This window comes from Meleagris gallopavo, chromosome 4, assembly GCF_905368555.1.
Source record: "Meleagris gallopavo chromosome 4, MGAL_WU_HG_1.1, whole genome shotgun sequence".
Lineage (NCBI taxonomy): Eukaryota > Metazoa > Chordata > Aves > Galliformes > Phasianidae > Meleagris > Meleagris gallopavo.
Window position 1 is genome coordinate 48,663,969 of NC_139407.1, and position 21,236 is coordinate 48,685,204.

The 21,236-nt window shown below is 43.3% G+C and overlaps 1 protein-coding gene across 3 annotated transcripts in view; it reads left to right on the top strand.

Moving 5' to 3' along the window:
• The first annotated feature begins 215 nt into the window (after positions 1–215).
• RBM47 (RNA binding motif protein 47) overlaps positions 216–21,236 on the top strand; it is a 74,935-nt gene continuing 53,914 nt past the window's right edge. For 2 of the 3 annotated variants that reach the window (XM_085223275.1, XM_085223270.1), the window contains exon 1: positions 216–764. Coding sequence is in view for 1 of the 3 variants with exons in the window: in XM_085223268.1 (XP_085079394.1) it covers positions 1,313–1,344 (32 nt within the window). In the remaining 2 variants the exon portion in view is untranslated. Of the gene's footprint in view, positions 765–791; positions 1,345–21,236 lie in introns of those variants that run through there. The other variant, XM_085223268.1, reaches the window with a different exon arrangement.

Below are 21,236 nucleotides of genomic sequence, written 5' to 3' on the forward strand. Positions count from 1 at the left end.
AAATAGAATTGCTACCTCCCGAGATATTTTTGATAAAGCTATTCTAGTTCGCTTACTTCCTTCTAGCCTTTGCATCTCTACAGGTTTCCCTCTATTTTTTTAATCTGCCCTCCTAGAACAAGAGGAATGCGCTGGCCGGGCGCCAACCAGGGCTCAGCGCGGGGTAACGTTTCACTTCAGATTTACGGGAAGGTGTTAGGAGTTAGAATCTGGTTTGGTGAGTTTGGGGCAGGGAGTAGCCAAGAGACAACCTTGCTACTGTGAGCGCGGAGAGAAGGGGAGGAGAGGGGGGGACGACAAAAAATAAAACAGCCCCGGAGCTGGGGGAGATCCCGGCTTTTACTCCCCGGGGTCCGGGAGTGCGCTGAGCTCCGCACCGGGGAAGAGGCGAGAGCTCCCCAGTCCCAGCCCAACCCCAGCCCCAGTCTCAGCCCAACCCCAGTCCCAGTCCAGCCTCAGCTCCGCGCCGGAATGCGCGGCTTAGCGCAGGGGCTTTGGCTGAACTGCTTGAACTGCTGAGCGCGGGGCTCTCCCCACGTCTTACTTCTCAAAAAGACTTTTTACAAAAAAAAAAAAAAAAAAAAAAAAAAAGTACAGTGAGCCAAGAGTGGAGGCTCGGATCGGATCGGCTGTTGCTGCGAGCGGCAGCGTTGCAAGGAGTTGCTCAACTCCCATTTAGCAGCGGGGCCGGAGGGACAATGCGCTAAGTCGCTGCCCCACGGCTTCGCCTTCCCCGGATGGTGCCGGCGGCGGCAGGGCTGCAGGTAGGTGCCGCGTTTGCTCTGTCGGGACGGCAGCGGAGCGGAGACAGAAGTTTGCTCAGACTACACGTTTGGGAACACGGGTGTTGATTATTTTTGTGTATAAATATGTATATATTTTGTGGGCGGGAGGCAAAGAGAAGGGGTTGCGAAGAGTTTCGGGGGTCCTTTCTCACTGCCTCACTGCGAGCAGGTGGCAGACGAGAGGTAGCAGCCTGCAGTAACCGAGGGCAGGGAGAGAGTCACCTGCGGGCGAGAAACTCAGAAATTAAGAGGGACGTTCGTCCGTGTCAAAGCAAATCCGCAGCCCCCGATATCTCTGGAGGACCTTTCGGAAGGAGTGTTTGGTTTGTTTGGCCGTTCCTTGTTTCCGACACAAAGCACGGCAGTGTGTGCGGCACACTCAGGGCTGGCAGGTGGGCTCCGGCTGCTCGGCGCCGGCAGCGCAGCAATGGGATCTGACCTGGGAAAAGTTTCTGATGTCCGTCTGCAATGCAAATCGACCGAGGAGGGGGTCAGGCCTCGCCTTTGCTCTGAGTGTATGTGCCTAGATGGGAAATGCCGGGGGCTTCTTATTCCTGTTGTAAGTAGCTGCTGTGAGTTTGTTGTTGTTTTGTTTCAGGGGGAAATCTGCACAGCTCATTTCCTTTTAGGAATTTAAAATAAACCTTTGCGCTGAGGGGGGCTGGGACCCGCCAGACCGCGATATCCCTCCTAACGTTCTCAGCACCAGAGGGCAGGACTGGGAGATGGGGCTACAAGGAGCCCCTCGAGGCAGCGCAAGCAGCCCGCCGGTGCCTCCGAGCCCCCGGCACGGTGCGGCCCGGCCAGCAGCCGCCGAGCTCCGGAGCACCGCGGGTGCTGCGGTCCCGCAGGGGTCGGGGCGGAGCAGCGCGGAGCGGGCGGCCGCTCCGGTCCCGGCGCTCCGATAAAGCCGGCCCGCGTGTGTGGCCGGCCCGTGCCAGCAGGGCTGACAGGCCAACAAGCCGTCTGGGAGATAAACGGAGAGAGACAAACACTCTCCTTGCGCGCTTGGCCTCGCTCTCTCCCGTTCTCTTCCCGGCACAGTTCTCCCCCACCCTCCCCCGGTTTGTTTTAACCCGCTGGAGCCGAGGGCAGGTGCTGCTGCCCTGTATCCCCGCGGTGCTTTCTGTGCGGCCGCCGGGCACCGCGGTGTCCCGGGACACGGCACAACACAGCCCTGCGCTGGGGGTTGTTAGGGAAGCAGTTGGAGCTGACTGCCGGGTCAGTACAGTTGCTAACCGCAGCAGCCTGGGACGAGAAATCTTTGTTTGAAGTTTTAGAATGTGAAGGAATGCGCTGCCTCCAATAAAGCGGATTTAAAAATGTGGAGAGCCTTGGAATTAAAGTATTTAATGTAAGCAGCAGAGATGGCAAAGCCTTCGGGTAGCACTGCTTCAATGAGAGCTTGCACTGGAGTCTGCTGTCAGGGTTGGGCACAGTTTCAGGATGTAGCTGGGCAAACTGTAGAAACAAAACAAAAAAACCAAACCACTTGGATATGAAGCAGAACAGCCTTTGCTAGTAGCTGTTAAAAATGTTTAATCACAGAAAACGTATATGGCAATTCTGCCATCACAGAAGTATTATTAGCTCTGACAACCAGTCAAACTGATTGTTACGGTTTTAACTGCATTCTGAAGCCGTAGTTGTTGGATTGGGCAATACCATATTCAAAACGTACTGAAGTCTTATTTTTCTTAAAGAGCAATAGGGAAAATGTCCTGAGGGTTAATCCAGACCGGGTCTCCCATGCACGTGTGCTCAGAGCACTGTGAGTGACAAACTCCAGCAAATGTTGTAATCTTATGGGTGAGGCAGTAACTTACTTTCAGCTTTTCATTCAATCTGCTGGTGTTGACTGCCTGTGCGTGATCTTCCAAATTACCAGTACTCTGATTTAGTGAGAAATTTAATGCTGTGCTTTCTGTGAAGAAATGGTGATAGATACCTGAGTCACCAGATTCTCTTTCTGCCCAAATTAACAGATATCAATGACTTTGATGAAAGTAAAGATTAAATTTGCTTTTTAGCATGGAAATAAATTTGATGGTTTGACCACGGAGGGGCAATCTCTATGTCCGTATATCACTGTATGACTGTGTATCAGTGTAGGTAGCTGTCTCCTTAGTCAGGAGTTTAGATCCCCAAATTACAAATGGCTTGTACCCACAACCCTCTCAAGGGTCACTTAGAAATTTGTTTTGTACGGGGATTTTTAGGTGCCATTTTCAAGATTCTGAAGTCGATTTGGCAAACAGGACATTTTTTGCACTTCACTTTGAAAGAAGGAAGGACTCTGACTTTTATCTTTCCAGTGAGAGGCCTAAAATAATATTTCTCTTTGGTTGTCTTTTGTGTTGTGTTTTTTTTTTTTCCCCAATGAAATACTTCTGGGTACACCTAGCTCTTGCCAAGATCAGGAACATCTTCTCAGTAGCCTTGCAGAGACAATGTAGGCTTTGTATAGCTGTGACTGTTGGGGTTTTGACAACACAGTAAACTCAACAGAGAAGAGCAACTTCTTAATAACTGCAGAGCTGACTACCTGATATTTGAGGGCATTTTTGTCCTTTCCAGCCTTTCATTTACCATGATCACAAGCAAGCTTTCATTTGAGAAGGAGAGAGAGTTTTTTGTTATGTATTTTTGGAGTCAAAGCATATGTTTTATGAAACATACTTAGGGGCTGGATGTTGTGTTTTACCTAGTTAGGTCAGATAGCAGAGGCTGTATCAGTAGGCTATATCATGCTCATTTGGCATGGCACGGAAAAAAACTACAAATGCATGAGAAATCTCTGCCATGTGGTATAAAAGATCACAAGACAACAGTAACTTTCAGTTGTTTCTAAAGCAGGCAAGGCTTTAACAGTCACTGCAAAATGAAATGCTCTCTGTCCTGTTTATCAATACAAGGATCATCTTGAAATCCTCTCTGCAGAAGCACCACTCCAAGTGATGTCATTCAGGGTTCATACTGGCTTTTTGCCCCTGAGAAACCAGTGAATATTCTTGAATTTTACCTTGAAATAAACTGAAAAACTTTATTTTGGGTTGGGTTTTTTTGTTTGTTTGTTTTTGTTCAGAGAAACCCATCACAGTTGAGGGTGTAGATTCTGCACCAGCAAGTTGAGGTCTCGGTAGAAGCAAAGGAGTTATTAGTTATTGCATGATCATAATCCTGGAGTTCCTGACTGAGATGTTGGTGCTGTGTGCACCCAGATGCCACTGCGTTAAATACCTAGTGAGAAACAATAGCGGGGCAAGGCGGGGTGGAGCACTGAGAATGGTTGACTGGGTTGGCTGGCGGAGGAGTGAGTGCTGCCACTGGATGCTGTTGTGCTATTTCAGCAGCACAGGGGCAACGTATTTTAATTCTTAGAGAATGGAGAGCTGATAAACAAGCACAGAAGTGAACTGTTTACTCAAGGCATAAGGCTATGAAAATGGCCCTTGTAATAGCGTTTGGAAGATGACTGCAGTTATGAAAGTCAGAGAAAAGGATGTTCCTATCATGGAGATCACGAAAGGGCAAGAGCCCAGAATGGAGTTTTAACTATGAGTATTGGTAGAATAAGCAACATTTTGGCCAGGGAAACAGAAAGCTTCAAGAGGTTTTGGCTGCTCCTTGAAAGCAAGGCCTTCTAAACAAGAACTGTGCCCTGTCTGGCGTAAGGACAGTAATTGTCACTAAGGAAATGAGAGAGATTTGGGATATCCCATGAGATATCACATGCTTTATGCATGTTGAGCAGGAAGCAGTGGCTGGGCTTTGAGCAGATAACAGCAAAAGTTGGGTGAGGGGCATCAGTTGGGTTAATAGTGGTGGGAAAGCAAAGCAAAAGGAATTGAACTCTGAGGAGAATTTGCAGTTGAAAGCAAAAAGAAGTCATCAGGGCTGGTGGAATGGACATCACAGGAAGGCTGAATGATGGGACTAATGGGGGAGTCTAATGGATGGTGCTGAATAGGACCGCTAGAAGGTTAGTGCAGGGAAAACTCAGCAGTAAAGAGCCTGGAGCCTGAACAATGCATGTCAAATGAACAGCTTATTTCTGAGAAAAAGAAAGGAATCAAGGCAGCAGAGGGAGGCAGTAGGTGAGGGAGGTGAGGGTTAAGATAAGTCATTGATATAAATTCACCATATTGTGAGGAAAAGAGGAAGACAGAGAATCAAAAACAAAGGAGGAAGGTGGAGGAATTGGATGACCAGGAGATATCCGCATGGCATGCAGGAAGAAGTGAGAGATCTTCATAGAAAGAGTGAGAGGGTGGGGAAAAAGGTCAACCCACTGTGTACAGTCTGGTGCCTGGCAGGGAAAATCTGAGAGGAGATGCTTGGTTAGGGTTGGAAAGTCTTGCTGTTAAGCAACAAGCAGGGAAGGGACCTGGAGGGAAGGAAGCACAAAGAGACTGTGGGTAACAGGTCTTTAAAGATAGTGTGTGTGCTGTAGTATGCACAGAAATAGTGGGTATGAGGACGGGGCAGGTAGCATGCAAGGCACAACTGTGGGAGCTTTCAAGGCTGGAGAACAGGGAGGTGCTTGAGTGGGGAAAAATGGCACCAGCCGCAGGGAGGGGAGGTAGAGGCAGGCATGAGTGCACATGCAGAGACCAGTTCCCAAGGTGGTTTTACAGTAGAAGAGCACATTCAATTCACCTTAATAAAATATTTACATTGTTACTGTGACCTTAGGCCATGTCCACGCCATGTGTGTGCTTTTGGCAGTAAAATTCCTGTTGGCTGTGGATACTTCAGTTTCCCTGGAGTTCACACTCTGGAACCCGTGTCTTTATGTGAGTGCTGGTCCTCACAGGCAGCACTACTTTGCCATTAGGATTCACATTAAAGATAATATGCTAACAAGGTACCTGAAGCTCACAAGATCATTGCAGCTGGTAAATCTGTGAGAAGAGAGAGATTTCATTGGTGACTGTATTCAGTCTGTTGGGATTACAGTAGTCTATCCTTTACTTCTTGGCCTTGTGAAGTGGGCAAGAACAGGTGAAGCATCTTGGATGGATGGAAAGCTGGAAGTGCCTCAGGTTGGATAAAGCTGATCTGCGCCTATTGTTGCTGCCCTGTGTTGTGTCTTATTGGACTTTTATGGCATAACCATATGGTGCTGACAAGGTTGTCTTCACCCCAAGGGTCTGCGTGGCCCGGAGGATAGATTGGTACAGAGCTCCCTCCGGGCAGAGATGCTGACATGTACTCCTACAATTGCATGGCTCGGAGCTCTGAATTCAGCCCGAAAGCTGAGCAATTAGGCAGGGCTTTCAAAGGAGGAGAGCTGCAAGGCAGGGAGTGCTTTGTGGCAGGTCCCTTTAAATGGCCTTAAGTTGTGCTAGAGGAGGTTCAGGTTGGACATTAGGAAACATTAATTCTCAGAAAGAGTGGTGAAACATTGGCACAGGCTGCCCGGGGAGGTGGTGGAGTCACCATCCCTAGAAGATGTTCAAGAAACATGCAGATATGGCACTGAGGGACATAGTTAGTAGGCATGGTAGCAGTGGGTTGACAGTTGGAGTTGATGATCTTAGAGGTCTTTTCTAACCTTAGATTCTGTGAGGTCAAGGTTTACTCACAGGCAAGCAGGTGTACTGAGCGAGCATGTTGGATGGTGAGTGAGACCTGCAGAGTGCAAGCACGGGACAACTAAGTGACTTCCAGTGCAAACTGTATTGAGCAATCATAAATAACAAGGCTTCCAGGTGCTCCTTTCACACATTGAAGTACTGAGTGTTGTCTTACCTGTATGAATCCCAGGTCAGGCTGGGCGTGCATAGAATGACTGGTCCCAGACACCACACAGGTGTCTGGGCTGTCTGGTATGTGAAGGTGCCCCTTGGACTGTTCCCTGACCCATGGCTCTCTCTGGCATTCACAAGTCCTTCTTTGAGATGTCTTTCCAAGTTCAGGATGTTTTTTCTCTTGATATATATATTTTTTTTTCTGCAAGTATCTCTCTACAAAGTTACACACTCAGAAAGCAGTAAGACAGACTGACAGCCAGCATTAGTTTTTATTGTCTGCTACTGTATGATTCGAAGTAACAAAATTCTTGTGGAAATTCCTGTGGAAATTCCTGGCCATCCGCATTGCCACCTGCCTTGGGAAAGTTTATTGGCTCCCTGTCTGGATGATGTATTGGGCACAGTAAAAAGCCCAATGGAAGCAGAACAAACTGCCAGAAGCCCTAAGTGCAATTAGGTATTGCTAAACTGAGACACTGCTGGCCTTGGTGGTTGACGTTCTCATCACAATGATAAAAGCCCAGGGAAAGGATCGGTTTTGCTTGTGGAACAGTTCCAGGGTGTTTTTATTCTCCTGGTGGCCTTTCCTATACACTGCTATCAGTGATCACTGACTTCAGTGAGCTCAAAGTGCTCTCGTAACCTCTGTATGTGAAGAGGACAAGGTTTTGGTAAATTTAACTTTGCAGCTGTTTGGGGAATATCTTGTTTCTTTTAACCAGATGTAGGTTTCTCTGTGTATGTACAACTGTCAATGCAAATGAATCTTAGTTTTGTATTTTCAATTCCCAGAGCACTGCCCTTCAGCTGTCAGTGCTTGGGTGCCAAATGTTTGATTTGGTCTTGAGGTATCACTTTTCCATCACTACGCCATCATTTCCCAACAATAAATAGGAAATCTAAATATTTTTCTCTTCCCTTGTGAAACACTAGAGATGTGTTCTTGAGGAGTGCTATAGGAGACAGGCTGTTGAAGAACATATTGTTCATATGTGAGGGACAGTAGCAATGCACTTGCCTCTAGCATGAAGCATTTTCCTTCTGAATTTTCCAATAGTTTCGATAGTGTTTTGTTGTTTCTTTTTTTTTTTTTTAATAAGTAAGTTGTTTTGCAAAAATATTTGGATTTCCAACAGAAATGATTGTGCAATATTCTTTCTGATGGGCAGAGTAACAAACGTAGTTTTATGAAAAATGCCATGTATCCAGAGACCTTCTGTGAAATCCTAGAAGTTTAGGCTTGTAATAAAACTACTTGCTGGTAACAGAGAAAATCAGGTAAAGGCCAGAGCTCACCATGAATACTGTGAGTTCTCAAGGTACAGACTGTGCAGGGAAACCAGTGTGCTGTAAGTTGCGATGGAAGTTTGCATATCTTTGGACACACCTTCATATTTTTAATAAGCAGGCAACTGTATGTTTCTTGGTCTTACACTCTAATCAGAAAGGATCCTGCTGTAGTTTGGAGCTGTAATCGTGCTGCCATGGGGCAGGCACAAGGCTATCTGCCCCCATGTGCAGTCATGCCCCAACAATACCCACAAATGGGTCAGACAAACCCTTTCCAGAGCTATGGCAAGTGCAAAGAGGATCAGATAAGCTTAATAGTCATTGTGCAACTTTCTTTCTGAGCTCTGGATTCAAAGCAAAACTCAGCCAAAACCACAGGGCTGAAACTCTGGTGGACTCCACGCACAGCATGCAATATGGCAGCCAGCACGCAGCCCATACTGCTGATTCACTGCTTCTCCATCCTTCCCTGCCTGCCTTCGCCTTCCAGCATGAGTTTCTGGAGCCACTGTTTTCTTGGGTCTTTCTGCCTGCATATATTGGTGATCTTGGGTCTGTGAGTGTGTTTTCCTGGTCCTGGTGCAGGATGGGTGTTTGCAGTGATGCAGAGCCAAGGTTTGCTCATGTGGGCATACCCACACTTAGGTCAGTATTGCATGGCTGAACACAGAGCTGCTGGTACCAGGGGAAAGCAGAACAGGTAGACCTCCTTCCCACCAAGTTTGGGAATGCAGAGTGACATGGAAGGTGAAGGAACAAGGAACCAGGCTGTTATTTTCACATTCTTTCTACATTATCAAAGCTGGGTTCCAGATGCAATGCCAGAATTCAGAGAGATGTTACCTCTGACCAGGGGAGCACAGACGTCGTGTCTCCTAAAATAAACAGTACAACTTAAGCAGTGCGAGAACAATATTTCACTGCTTCTTCTGTAGATCCAAACCATTTCTATTGCATTTCCTCTTCATCTAATCTTATCTATTCTGTGTTGCAATCCTTGCTGTGCTTCCCTATTTCCAAATCAAAGCACAGTCTTTCTGCAAAAATCTGAACCCTGCCTCCATTTTGAAACATGGCCTGTTTTAAACAAAAGGCATTAATTTGTTAGTTCATCGTTAATCCTTACCTGGAAAGCAACTGGTGCCAAAACAGTTGTATTCTGAAAGATTTTGTGAATGTCAATTGCTGTTGAAAAGTTTTCCTCTGAACTCACGCACACTGTGTGCAACGGGGTGTAGAACGAGCCAGACAAGAAGAAAATGAAATGCATACAAAAGACTGGTTCTGCAGGAAGGACACCAGCACAGGGCTTAGGAAACCCAGCTTTGCATCCCCGTCTCTGCAAGATGATTCAATCCTCTATGAAAAATGGCATTTAAGCAGAATATAAGCCTTTGAATATCACAGTTTCCATGTACTTTGTGAAGATTTCGACTGTTCATATCCAGCTCCCAGAATACACTCTCACCCTGCTGTCTGAGCAAGACTTTAATTGTCATGGCAGTAGGAGGCTGCTAGGCGCTCTGCAGTTTGACAGCAGTATTTAGGGCACCTAAAAGTAAAGGCAGCAAAGAAAAAGATGCTGGGGCTTGGAAGGTCAGGCTGGATGGAGGAGAAAAGAAAGGGAAGGAGGAGAAGAGGTGTGGTGGTGGGAGAAGAAAACTGCCTGGAAAAACTGACAGGCAGCAAGAAAAGTGATGGGAAGATATTATTTGATGAGAAAACTCAAATGGGGGGGGACTGAGAATTGCTGGCTGGGCAGGGAGGCAGCAGCTATGGGACCAGTCCTGGAGCTGTACCTATCTGAAGTCTTCGTGTGGCAACATCTCAAATACAGCTCCTCCATGTGACACACACATCACTGAGATGACACATGGTGGAGTTTGACTGTGGGTCTGTTTTGTTGTTTTGGTTTTTTTTTACCAGTTTGAAACAACAGAAAAAACACCAATGTATGAACTTTGGAAGCAATGCACAGCTGTGTCACAAACAAACAAGCAACGCTGTGTAATTCAGATCTTGCCAGATCTATACACTGTGTAATACTAATTTTCCTTTAATGGTATACTGTTATAGTATGATCCATTCCCTTGGAAAAATTCAGTACAGGGTTTTGTTTGTTTGTTTGTTTTGCAGGGCTTTTGCCTTTTAACCTGTATGAGGAGGAGGATAATCAATGAGTATTTTACTTTAGATTTCTTTCCTGCTGTTCAGTGTGTAAATTGTTCATTCTCTTTCATTGCTTTCGTCTGAAAAGAGAATTATTTCTCCTTGGCTTTTTATATGGGGCTCATCTCTTTAGCATTTAATTACTTCACAAAAAGTAATGAACTAATCCACAGTAACCACTTGATACTAATTTACTAAAAAAACAATAGAGACCCAGAATGTAGATTAAGAAGTTTACCCTTGTGTTGAGTGCACAATTTAGGATGCCAGAGCCAGACACAAGGAGAAGTTTTTATTAGTTAAATGTTTTCTACACTGGGAAGTGTACTTTAGGACTAGTTACAGATTAATGTCAAGATTAACAGGCTATTTTGGGTGAACTACAAAAAACATATTCCAATAAGCTGAATTGCTACTTCCACTTTTCCCAAATAAGCTTTAGAATGACATTTCATTTAAAAATCTGATTAAATTTAACAATAAGAAGCGGGTAGATGATCCAGAAATTAAACGTTCGATTTGCAGCAAAACAAATTTCCTCTTTTTGTGTGTGTGTGCATTTCAACTAGCAATATGCATCAGTCACACTGCTCGCCTTATGACTTCCCAGAAAACTGAGTTTTGTTTATGATTCCCATTTTTGAAGTGCATTTCCTAGTGAGACCACTCACAGCTCTCACCCTCTCAACATCTGTAAGAAAATTGCAGATCATAAAATGTTCCCACACCAAAATAAGGAACAAGCCATCAGTGACCATCTGCACAAAGCTTGGTTAAAATGACTTGGCCAGTGATAGACAGGAACTGGGTGCAATGTGAGGACAGAAAGACTTATCTAGAGCCAGCTCGTCTGCCTCCACTGCAAGTTCCTTTCTTGTAGTTCATCCCCTGCAGTCTCTCTGTGATGGTGGGGATGGCAGCCACTTGAGCATGGCCATGAATGGAGGAGGCCACCATCTGCTGCAAGGGGCAGGGGTAGCGGGATCTGGTTTGCAGCACCTGGATTCCAAATATTGGATGCTTGGGACATCTGGTAGAAAGAGTCTGTGCGGGGTGTATGTCTAGGGGCAAGTGGTTTGGGAACACCAGCCCCAGGCCATTGTGTAGTCTGGAAGAGAAACCACAAGAAGAGACCTCTTCAGCATCACTGCTTTAGGGCTGGGAAGGGGGAATCTCTGGCTACAGTATCTATACTGTGACCAGGAGTGAACACTGGGTCCTCATGGACCAGAGACCCGCTGAGGCAGATGACTGTAGAATTTTCCACTGACACCGCTGTGGCTGAAAAACAGCCTGTGGAAAAGATAAATGTTTCTTCCTTCCAGAGAGAACATGGTCAGCACAACTCTATAAGAAAAACCTCAGTGACCTGAAGAGTGCAGGATCCAAGCTTCTCTATTAATGATAAATGTCCCAGTGCAAACTAGCAAAAGTTCCTTCTTCTGATATATTCTTCTAAAGTCTAAAGCAGAAGTGGACAAATGAAAGATACCCGTTGCACTGGGTGCCATGGACTCACCAGGAAACGGCAACCTTTGTTCAACCAATGTGAAATCCGCAGTCAGAAATGAATCCTGCCCAGTAAGTGTTGAACATGAGGGTGAAACCTACGGCTCCTGAGTAGGCTGCAGTGCAGTAAATCACACGGTAGCATTCATTGAGTAAACCCAGGTTGTGAACATGCTTGTGACAACTAGTGGGTGGTTGACTCACAGGCAGAGAAAAGAACATCAAAAAAAAAAAAAAAAAGAAAGAGAGAAGGAGGGGTTTGCTTCTCTCTACTAGGCAACATGGTGTTAAACTCCTTTCCCAGCCAGGTGTGGTAGCAGCATGCCCCCTTTCACACACCTGTGCACACACCCATGGGCACTTTCTCTGTTTTTCTGCAAGGTCACCAGCTTCGAGAGCTACAGTGTATGGTGGTAGTTTTATAACACACAATGGCAGCTTTTCAAAAAAGTGCAGGTCTGATGTTATAATTTCATTTTTGCCTATTCTTCTGCTCATTTAATGAAGCATTTGTAAACAAAGCAAGCCTGCTACTTTTCATATTCAAATCCTTCGTCAGGTCTGCTGTGCAATCTTTTGTGTCAGACTCCTCCTCCCTCTTCTACTCTCCTGCTTTCCCACACCAACAGAGCTAGAATTCATATCTGACCACCTTACTGGATAGGAAAATTTCTTTGTGCTCCCATGGTTTTATTGCCCAAACTCTCTACCTCTGGGAGAATTATTTGACATAGAGGTAGAGGTTCTGGGTAAACTCTGCTGGCCAGATTTTGCATGTATTAGTTGTATGGTACATCACAGAGAGAAAATACAGCCTGAATTTTATGTGAGCAACTCCAGTCTGCAAGAGTGGCTGTCCCACAGCAGCTCACAGTCTCAGCTGTATGATGGTGGCAAGGATCGTGTGTCTGAACCAGTGATGCCTGGTTATTTGGAATTTATGAAATCTGCACGTGGTTTTCTGGCTTTCCAGGCTGATTTGGCATCAGCACCCTTGGAGATAACCCACATTATTAGGGTTGTACTCGGGCAAGTTTGTTCCCTTTGTATTTTTTCTCTGTCTGGACTTTGATTTAATATTTCTTCTCCCTCTCTGGTTTGGTTGCTTTGTGTCTTAGTGCTTAGAGATTTCCTGCCAGTATACTGTGAGTTTTTAATGAAGAATTTCAGCAACGTCTGGCGTTTACAAGTAAAAGCCCTCTTCAGATTTTGACAGAAGGAGTTATATGAAATTACTTCTAATCTCTTTATCCTTGTCACACCACTCTGCTATGCAGTAATACACCAAAGAATTTGCAGAAAGCAAAGGCTGGCGACTTGCAATACTCACCTACTTGACTGAAAGAAATAAAGGAACGGGGAGGTGAATTCAATCTGCTGCTTTTCTGTAGCTGCATTAGCTGGGGGACAAGAGAGGAGAAACTTGGAAAAATAAATACTTTCTAGGTTGTTTTTTAATAATAATAATAATAGTTAAAAAAAGAACCTTGAAGCCAACCAAGCCATTTCCCTGAAAAGTTGAGATCATGTTTTGAAAGTTAAAAAATGAGGCATTTTTGTTGTCTTTATCATGGCGGCTATCAGCGGTACAGTGTTAATCCCTGCTAGAGTGGCAAAGCTGCAAAACAAATAACAGTATGTCCTTGAGTGCACCAGTTATGTGCCTGACAGGTTTTCATTTTTCACTCTGTTGCATAATGCTGGCATACACAGACGACACGTAGCATATGAAAATTTCTGGGTAGGGCTTGATCCTCCTTCCATTCAAGTCAAGGGCAATATTCTTCCAGTTCTCAAAAGATGCAAGGTCAGAATGTACACTGCAGCCTACTTCACCCGGTTTGAAGCCAGGCAGCTGTGTTAGAGAAGAGGTCAGCTGTCTCCTGCTCCAAACCCAGTTCCACATGAGTTTGTGCAAGGATTTCTTTTGAAATCTGATGGCAACAGCCAGTATTTCCTTCTGAGATGAATACATGCAGAAACCAATATACTGATATTGTTCTACTTGGTGTTTGTCAGTCTTAGCCAAGCACTGTGGGTAGGTGTTGCGTGATTTAAAAAAATAAGATGAAATGTGGGTGGGACTGAAAGTGCTGTTGCTATTATTCATCTATTTATGCCATCATACATGTGTGATCAGACACTGATCTTGTGCAGCAGCCTGGAAACCTACATATTGTTTGAATCATCCTACTGTAAGAGGGCCAGGAGATGTGTTATTTAATCCTTCTACTAGATGAGCAGGACTGGTATATACCAAATTGGTATTTCTCACCTGCAGCCAGCATCAACCCAGACATCTGATGAAACATCAGCATGGAAATCCGTAACTGTACTTTTTTTTCTTACAATATGCAAGATCATCAGAATCCCAATGGGAGGAAAACTGTGTAAAATGAGTAATGAAAAAGTGAAGTTCTTGCACGAATAAAACTATCTTTTTATATTGGGTTAGTGAAACAATCTGATCTGCATAAAAATACAAATTCCAGGGAAAATACTTCCATTTTTCAATTTGTAGCAGATGATGTGGAAATTGTAGGAAACAACTGAAAATCACAACAGAAAAAAAAAAGAATAAACCAGAAAAACACAAACAAGCAAACAAAAATAACCTGAAATTGACTGTATTTTGTGAAGAAAAGCAAGGAAAAAGCTTCTTTGATTCTTTCCTATACGTGTTTCCAAGGTCAATTTGTGATAGGAAAAAAGAAAAGAGAGAGAGAAAAAGGCTGCCTTCCCAATTAAAGAAATTAAAGAAAGTAAAGATGTGGCATTAGCATTTGATGGCCAAACCATCAAATTTGCACATGGGAGTTTAATCCTGAATGTTCTTCATGCTTCGTGGTAATGTACCTGTGACATATGTAGACCGTCCAAAAATGTTAGATAGAGATCTGTTATCACAACTTGCAGGCTCGACCACATTCCTGTTCTCATTGAGAGCAGTTCTTCTAGCTGCAGGCAGTACAAACTTGTTGCAGTATAAATTATTTGATCATTTTCCTCAATATTTCCAGATGTAAAAGATTTCTTTACTTTGGTTGCTAAAGAATGAGTTCAATTTTTTCTGTCTGTTCCTCATTGGACATCTCTGCTAGTAAGTTAAATAGGCCCAAAACTGCATCTGGCACAGATGCTGTCTGCCTCCAGAGAAGGATGCTGCCTCTCCCAAATGGCTGTACCCAAACTGCATGTGAAGAGCAATCCAGAGCTCACGCCAACCCAAGCCAGTGCCTGGGAGAGTGGCATTCATTCGCAGTTTGGGCAAATGATATTTACATGACGTGGGCCCGAAGTGTGCCAGGGAACATATGAACCATTAGTTGGAGCAATTGGTTTTCAGCACCTGGAAATGCTCACTGATGCTATTTACTTCACTTCTCTGCAGGTTGTTTGTACATCTCTACCTTCCTTACTGGCAACGATCAGCAGAATGCTCTTCTTTCAAAGGCTTCCAGATCAGGTGTATACTTATTATGTCCCCAAGCAAAGTATTTTCATTCGTATAAAAGCATAATTGGCACTACCAGTATTATCAAACATTATAGAACAAGACTCGTATAGGAGAATGGGATGGATGATCAAGATAAAACCCTAGCATCCGTGGGATCTCTGCCCAGGAAGCAACAGTGAAAGAAGGCAAAATGATAGGTAGCAGCAGATGCTGATGTTGAGAGTTGCTGGCTGCTGCCAAAATGAATCGTCTCATTGGGACTAAAGTCAAGAATTTCTGAGCAAGAATTAGACAAGAATGCATTTTCAGAAGGGAAGGAAGAGTATGGAGGCACTAATTGCCTCTCTCTCTTTTTTTTTTTTTTTTTTTTTTTTTTTTGTAGTAGTAGTAGTAGTAGTAGTAGTAGTAGTAGTAACGTACTGATACACTGTGGGGTCTAAATTCCATTTTGCTTTAATGTACCCCTACTGGGGATACAGTTGCAAGCAGTTCATTATGAGAAGAAAACAACTGACTTCTGATTCCCTTGGAAAAGCAAAACAAGCCAATTCTTTATAACTGAGTTCCCCTGGAAGGACAGGGTAGGAAGTTGTTGCTGACTCCGTGGCTGGTCAGCGTGACGTTAATGAGACTCAGCCACTTGATCAGCTTAATAGCAGGCAATTCTTCTGATGAAAATTGGGTGTCATAGTGTCCTTACCAAGATTCTGTGCTATTTCTATTTAGCGGTATACTGAAAATGTGGTAAACTTATACAACAGTTTAAGGTATGTGCATTTCCTTTACATGAAGAATGCTGGAGTTCAGACTCATTAATTAAAGATGGTTTTCAAAACAGCAACTTCTGTAGTGGAACAAAGTATTCCCGCACTACATGGCAATAATAAATACAAGGAAGACACTTTTATTTTTCTGTGGAATATGCCTGCTGATTTAACTACATTTGAGACTTCTGTTTCACAGATTAATTTCTATTATTCACAAGTTTCCCCCATGCGTACTAGGGTGGCATTTTTAAGAACTAACAGCAACAACCTTGTTTCTCAGTTATGTCTAGTTTAACTAACATCTAATCCTCTTAGCTTTTATACCTTCACAAACAGGGATTTATTTGGCTCAAAACTTTTAATTAGCCCAATCACATGGAGCAGACATTTAACAACCCCAAGGCAAACCCGTTTCAGACATCAGAGGTGTCTCTCAATCAGATTCTGAGAGCTAATTCTGGGAGACTTTTTCTGCAGAACTTGAATAACAGGGTGGGTGAGTGGTTGGCACCCAGTTTTTCTGCATAAGTGGGCAGCATTCTTTCATGGTTGTTTGCCTGCTCCTAACATTGTTCTGTTATCCTTTGATAACTTCCCATCTCTGCTCTCCCTCTGAAGCAGCCTCTCAGTTGGTGCTCACAAAAGTCCATCCAGCTCTTGAGAAAGAAAAAACCTTCCCATGGATTTCATAGAATCACAGAATATCCTGAGTCAGAAGGGACTCACAAGGATCTTAGTGTCTAATCCCCAGCTCCACACAGGACCACCCAAAATTCAAACTCTTAGTTTGAAACTAGAGAGAAAGACTGTAAGTGATGGCTAGCAGGTCAACCTTGTTGAACTCTCCCAGGAGTAAAACCTTCTCTGCTGTGTCTGTCACTGACAAGTTCTCAAAATGCTGATGCCCATAGGAGTGATGTTGAGCAAGACACCCTCATCGAGGGCATTGCTGTGCAGACATTTTTGGCCTCTGTTTTCATCTTAAACTCACTTTGGAACATCCCAAAACACTGCCCAATAGCAGAAATCTATAAATAATTGAGAAATAATCTCAGTTCCATCCATTTAACTTCCTTTAAAATTGCAAAGAGGTGAGCCCTCAGTATCTGCCCCTTATTCTAGCTAGATCTAAAATCATTTTTAAAACAAATCATTATGATGAATAGATGCAAAACCAATAAAAAATATGTTGCCTGAACAAGACCTGCATGATCAGGCAGAATTTCCATTACAAACCACTTACTGAGCAAAGAGAAGCAAAACCATGGAGTATTAAAAGTTGCTCCTCAGTAAGCCAGCTTTTAGAAGAAAAAAGATCTGATCTCATCCTGAACTTTAAGCTGTCAGAGGGCAATTGAAAAGCTCATAGGTTCAAGGTCAGTTGGGGCATTTATCTCAGTAGCATCAATTGCAGACATTTGCAGACCATGATAAGTGTATGAATGCTCACGGTGTTGGTCACTTTCATATTACATTATTTCATATCATCATTCAAAAATTCCACTTTCTGGCTGACTCTTTTAGCTAACTGGAAGTAAAATATGAGCCAAATGAAAGTCTGGAAGAATTATGTGATGGAAAAGAGACACGATGTCGTATAGTGTAACAAAAATCTAATGATTGCACCTAAATAATGGAGGAATCTTAGATTTAATAGCCTACGTTTAATACAGCAAATAAAGCAAAATCTTTGCTATTTTACAGAGTACCAAGACAAGAGCAATTGTGGGAATTCAGTGAAACCAGTGAAATTATCTTTGGAAAAATTATCAAGTAGATGGGCTACCTGAGAGCCATCCAGTGAAGCTGCAAAGGACTTATTAAATCCAATATTCAGAAAGAAGATAAAATGCAATACTCATCAGAAATGGACCAAAACTGAGACTGGGTCAAGACAAAACTCTTAGTTTTTCCAAATGTTTATTCAATTTTAGGAAAATACATGCTTTAATTTGTCAACCTGAGTTCCTCAAATAAGCACTTCTGAGGGAAAGTCTGCCTGTTGATGTGCTCTTTAAAGTCAAAGGTTGCATTTTGGGGTCAGACAACTGCTTCAGGCTCACTGTGTTGCAGGTGGCTGGAACACTGGCTACCAGTACAGGAGGTTGGATTTCTACAGATTAAATATTTGGGATCATTAGCACACACCAAGATTTCTGTGGCTGTTATGTTCAAGAAGTTCTGTGTCCAACCAATAAATGTGGGCTGAAGTGTTGTGCTGAGAATATGTAACGAGTCTGGGCATAAAGAACTTTTTTTTTGCTGAATTCCCTAATCCCTTGGAAACAGGCAGCCAAAACATATGTGTGAATGCTCAGCTTCTAGCTGATAAGCTCAGGCTCATCAGCCTGGAAAAGAGACCACCAGAGCGGTGAACTGGCTCAGGTCTGTAAAATCCTCAGTGGTGTGGAGAGGGCGGGTGGGGGTTATGCTGCTCACTGCCTCTTCCAAAGCAAAAAGTAGCGACTGTTCTCAAAATATAGGAGCTGTTCTCAAAATGAATAGAGTTATTTCAGCATACAGCACAAAGTAGATCTGTGAAACTCTTTGCCAAAGGGTGTGAAAATTGCAAAAGGTTTTGCACGCATAGAAGGGAAGACTGGGCAGCTACTTGGAAGAAAGATCCATCACTGGGCAAACAACATCAGTCTCAAGGAATGCCCTGAGCTGAAAATAGTTGGAGTCTGAAAGAGGGCTTGAAGGAAAGATCAGACATGCTCGTCCTGTTCTTATTCATCTCCAGATGTAGGCACATGGTCACTGCTGCATATTACTGAGCTACACTGGCCAGATTAATGGGCTATGTGGACACACAACATTAAAAAAATAAAAATAAAAAATAAAAAGCAAAACAACAACAACAAAAAAAACCACTTTTTTTTTTTATGGTGAACAAATTTTGTGCTAGTATTCTGCACTAGCACAGACTGAGTAGGTGATTTTGAAGTACTCTGCCTTTGTATCTGCTCCTGTTGGAGTGGCTGGTCCTGGCCCACTGTGTTTTGTAGATTTGTAATCTGAGTGCTGTGTGTTATGATCCAACATTGTGCTAGGAATATGTATCATGAAAACAGAGAAAAAAATAGAAAAAATCACTCAGATGTTCCCATTGTTGGAGTTGGAGGGTGGAGCGGTGCTGGGAGTGCTGGTCCCATAGTACTCATGGGGAGAGGTCATTCCAACAACCATAGCATGGCTACAGGTACTGAATGCAGAATAAAAGAGCAGGACTCAGGAGCAGGAAGAGTATTGCATGAAGACATGTTGACTGGGAGTCAAGCAAAATTCAGGCTAAACTGCCTGAAGCCGTGCTACCTAGATGTGTGGTAGTGCTCAGTTAGTTATGTTAGGAAGGCTTTATAACTCTTTAAACTAGTCTGACAAATCTGTCTTAGCCAGGAGTACCTTTTTCTCTGGGTCTCCTGCTCACTTTTGCACCTCTTTCTGAGCACAGGGAGACTCAGAATTCTCTCTACGCTTTCTTCTATGAAACTTAAAGAATTTTTGCAGAGATTCTAGATTAAAAAATGCTGCCAATAAACTAAGCACCCTGCACAGCAATATACTGCAGTTGTATTCTACTTGTGCTTGACAACATTAGGAGGAAACATTATACTCATTAGTTTAAATTAACTTGCTTATCTTCAGGCCACCAGAAAAAAATAGCATTATTTATCTCCCTCTGTTATACGGCAGCAATGGCCAGCACTTTGGTAAAGCATATTGCATCACTGCTATTGCATTGCCTTAAAGTGAAGTTGTGAGAAGAAACTTTGAGCGGCTGGTTCTGACCCACTGTGTTTTGTAGATTTGTAATCTGAGTGCTGTGTGTTATGATCCAACATTGTGCTAGGAATATGTATCATGAAAACAGAGAAAAAATTAGAAAAAATCACTCAGATGTTCCCATTGTTTGGAAAAAAATAGTTTTTAAAATGCAAGAGAAGTGATACTGCTAATTTTGTGCATACAGCTATGCACAAATGCATGTGGTCATTTTTAAAGTTCTATGAAATGCTGTAGTGTTTTTTGCTTATGTCTCAGAGAGGATAAAGCAATTTATTTCTGGTATTAGTCATTTTCCTTAAAATTCTGCTGAAAAGTATTCTGATGCTATAAAGATAAGTGTGGTATAAGAGCATATCTGACACAGTACAGCTATGTTGACTGTAGTTTTAGGTTTAGGGACACTGTCTCGAACCAAAATCTGATATCACAGATATCTTAGTGGATTCTGACCTATACAATAATTCGTGTGATTGAGCACTGCAGTTTCTTCTTTAGATTAGAAATGGGAGGCATTTGTGGGACTGGGGGACATGGTTGGTGGGCATAGTGGTGATGGGTTGAGAGTTGGACTAGATGATGATAGTGGTCTTTCCAATCTTAATGATTCTGTGATCCTATGATTCTACAACTTAACTTGGACATTGTTTCCACATCTCAATCAGAAAGAAAAATAGGCCTTAGGCACACAGGTTTTTACAGAAAATTCACAACATGAAAGGAGTGAAACCTCTTTTTAGAGAGACTTATAGTCTCATCATTTCCTTCTTCAATTGGCTGGAAAAGAACCAATAAAACTTAATATCTAAAAATAAGCATCATGGAAATATATATAGGATATGCTGGCTCATCCCACGAGGCACCAAAGGGGCAAGACAGTGATGCTATCCTCAGACATGGGACATGTCAGACTGTTGACTGGAGATGAATCACCTACAAACACCCACTGGCAGCTTCAGCAGAGCCCCGTGAGCTTGTAGAGCTCCTGATAACCAGCAGGGTCCACAGGGATGGATGCAGTTTTGTTTAAACAGTGGCAATTCCTCAGCAGAGTCCTGGAATTTTAAATCCATTTCTCTTTCCTTTCTTCCCCTCTTTGTTGTCAGTCCAGAGATATATTATCATGAGTGGGAGATCTGCACACCAAAGGAGTTACAAGCTAAAGCTTTGTTTTTTGCTCTTTAACAAAGAATACCATCAGCAAGGCCTAGCACCCAAAGCACTGATAAGCACATGATAAAAATGGAGTGTTAATCCACGTGCCATTTTCTGCAGAAGATCACTGCAGGCTCTGCAGCAGTCTGTAGACTGATTCACATCCTGGAATTTCAAGCTAATATGTGGTGTGATCCCTAACAACCGCGCCTGGTACATGCTTTATTTGGAATGTGCATGGATAGGGTTTAGCACCGTAAGAAAAAGCTGACTGACATTGATAGTTTACTTAACCTCAAGCCAGTTAAATTGTATTTGATCTATTAATGAAGTTGCATTGGTCAAGATCTAGAAGCTGGCTCCATAGCTGGGATTCAATCAGTAGCTGAACTGCAGTGTCCATTGAAATAGCATCTAAGCATCATACACCATGTTGAGAACAGAAATAAATCTAAAAGATTGGGTGTTTTTTTTCCTCCCTCTGTGCTTTTATTTGTTTGTTTGTCTTGACTGATTTGCCCTTACACGTATCTAGCAGTGACCTTGTTCCAACACGCCATTG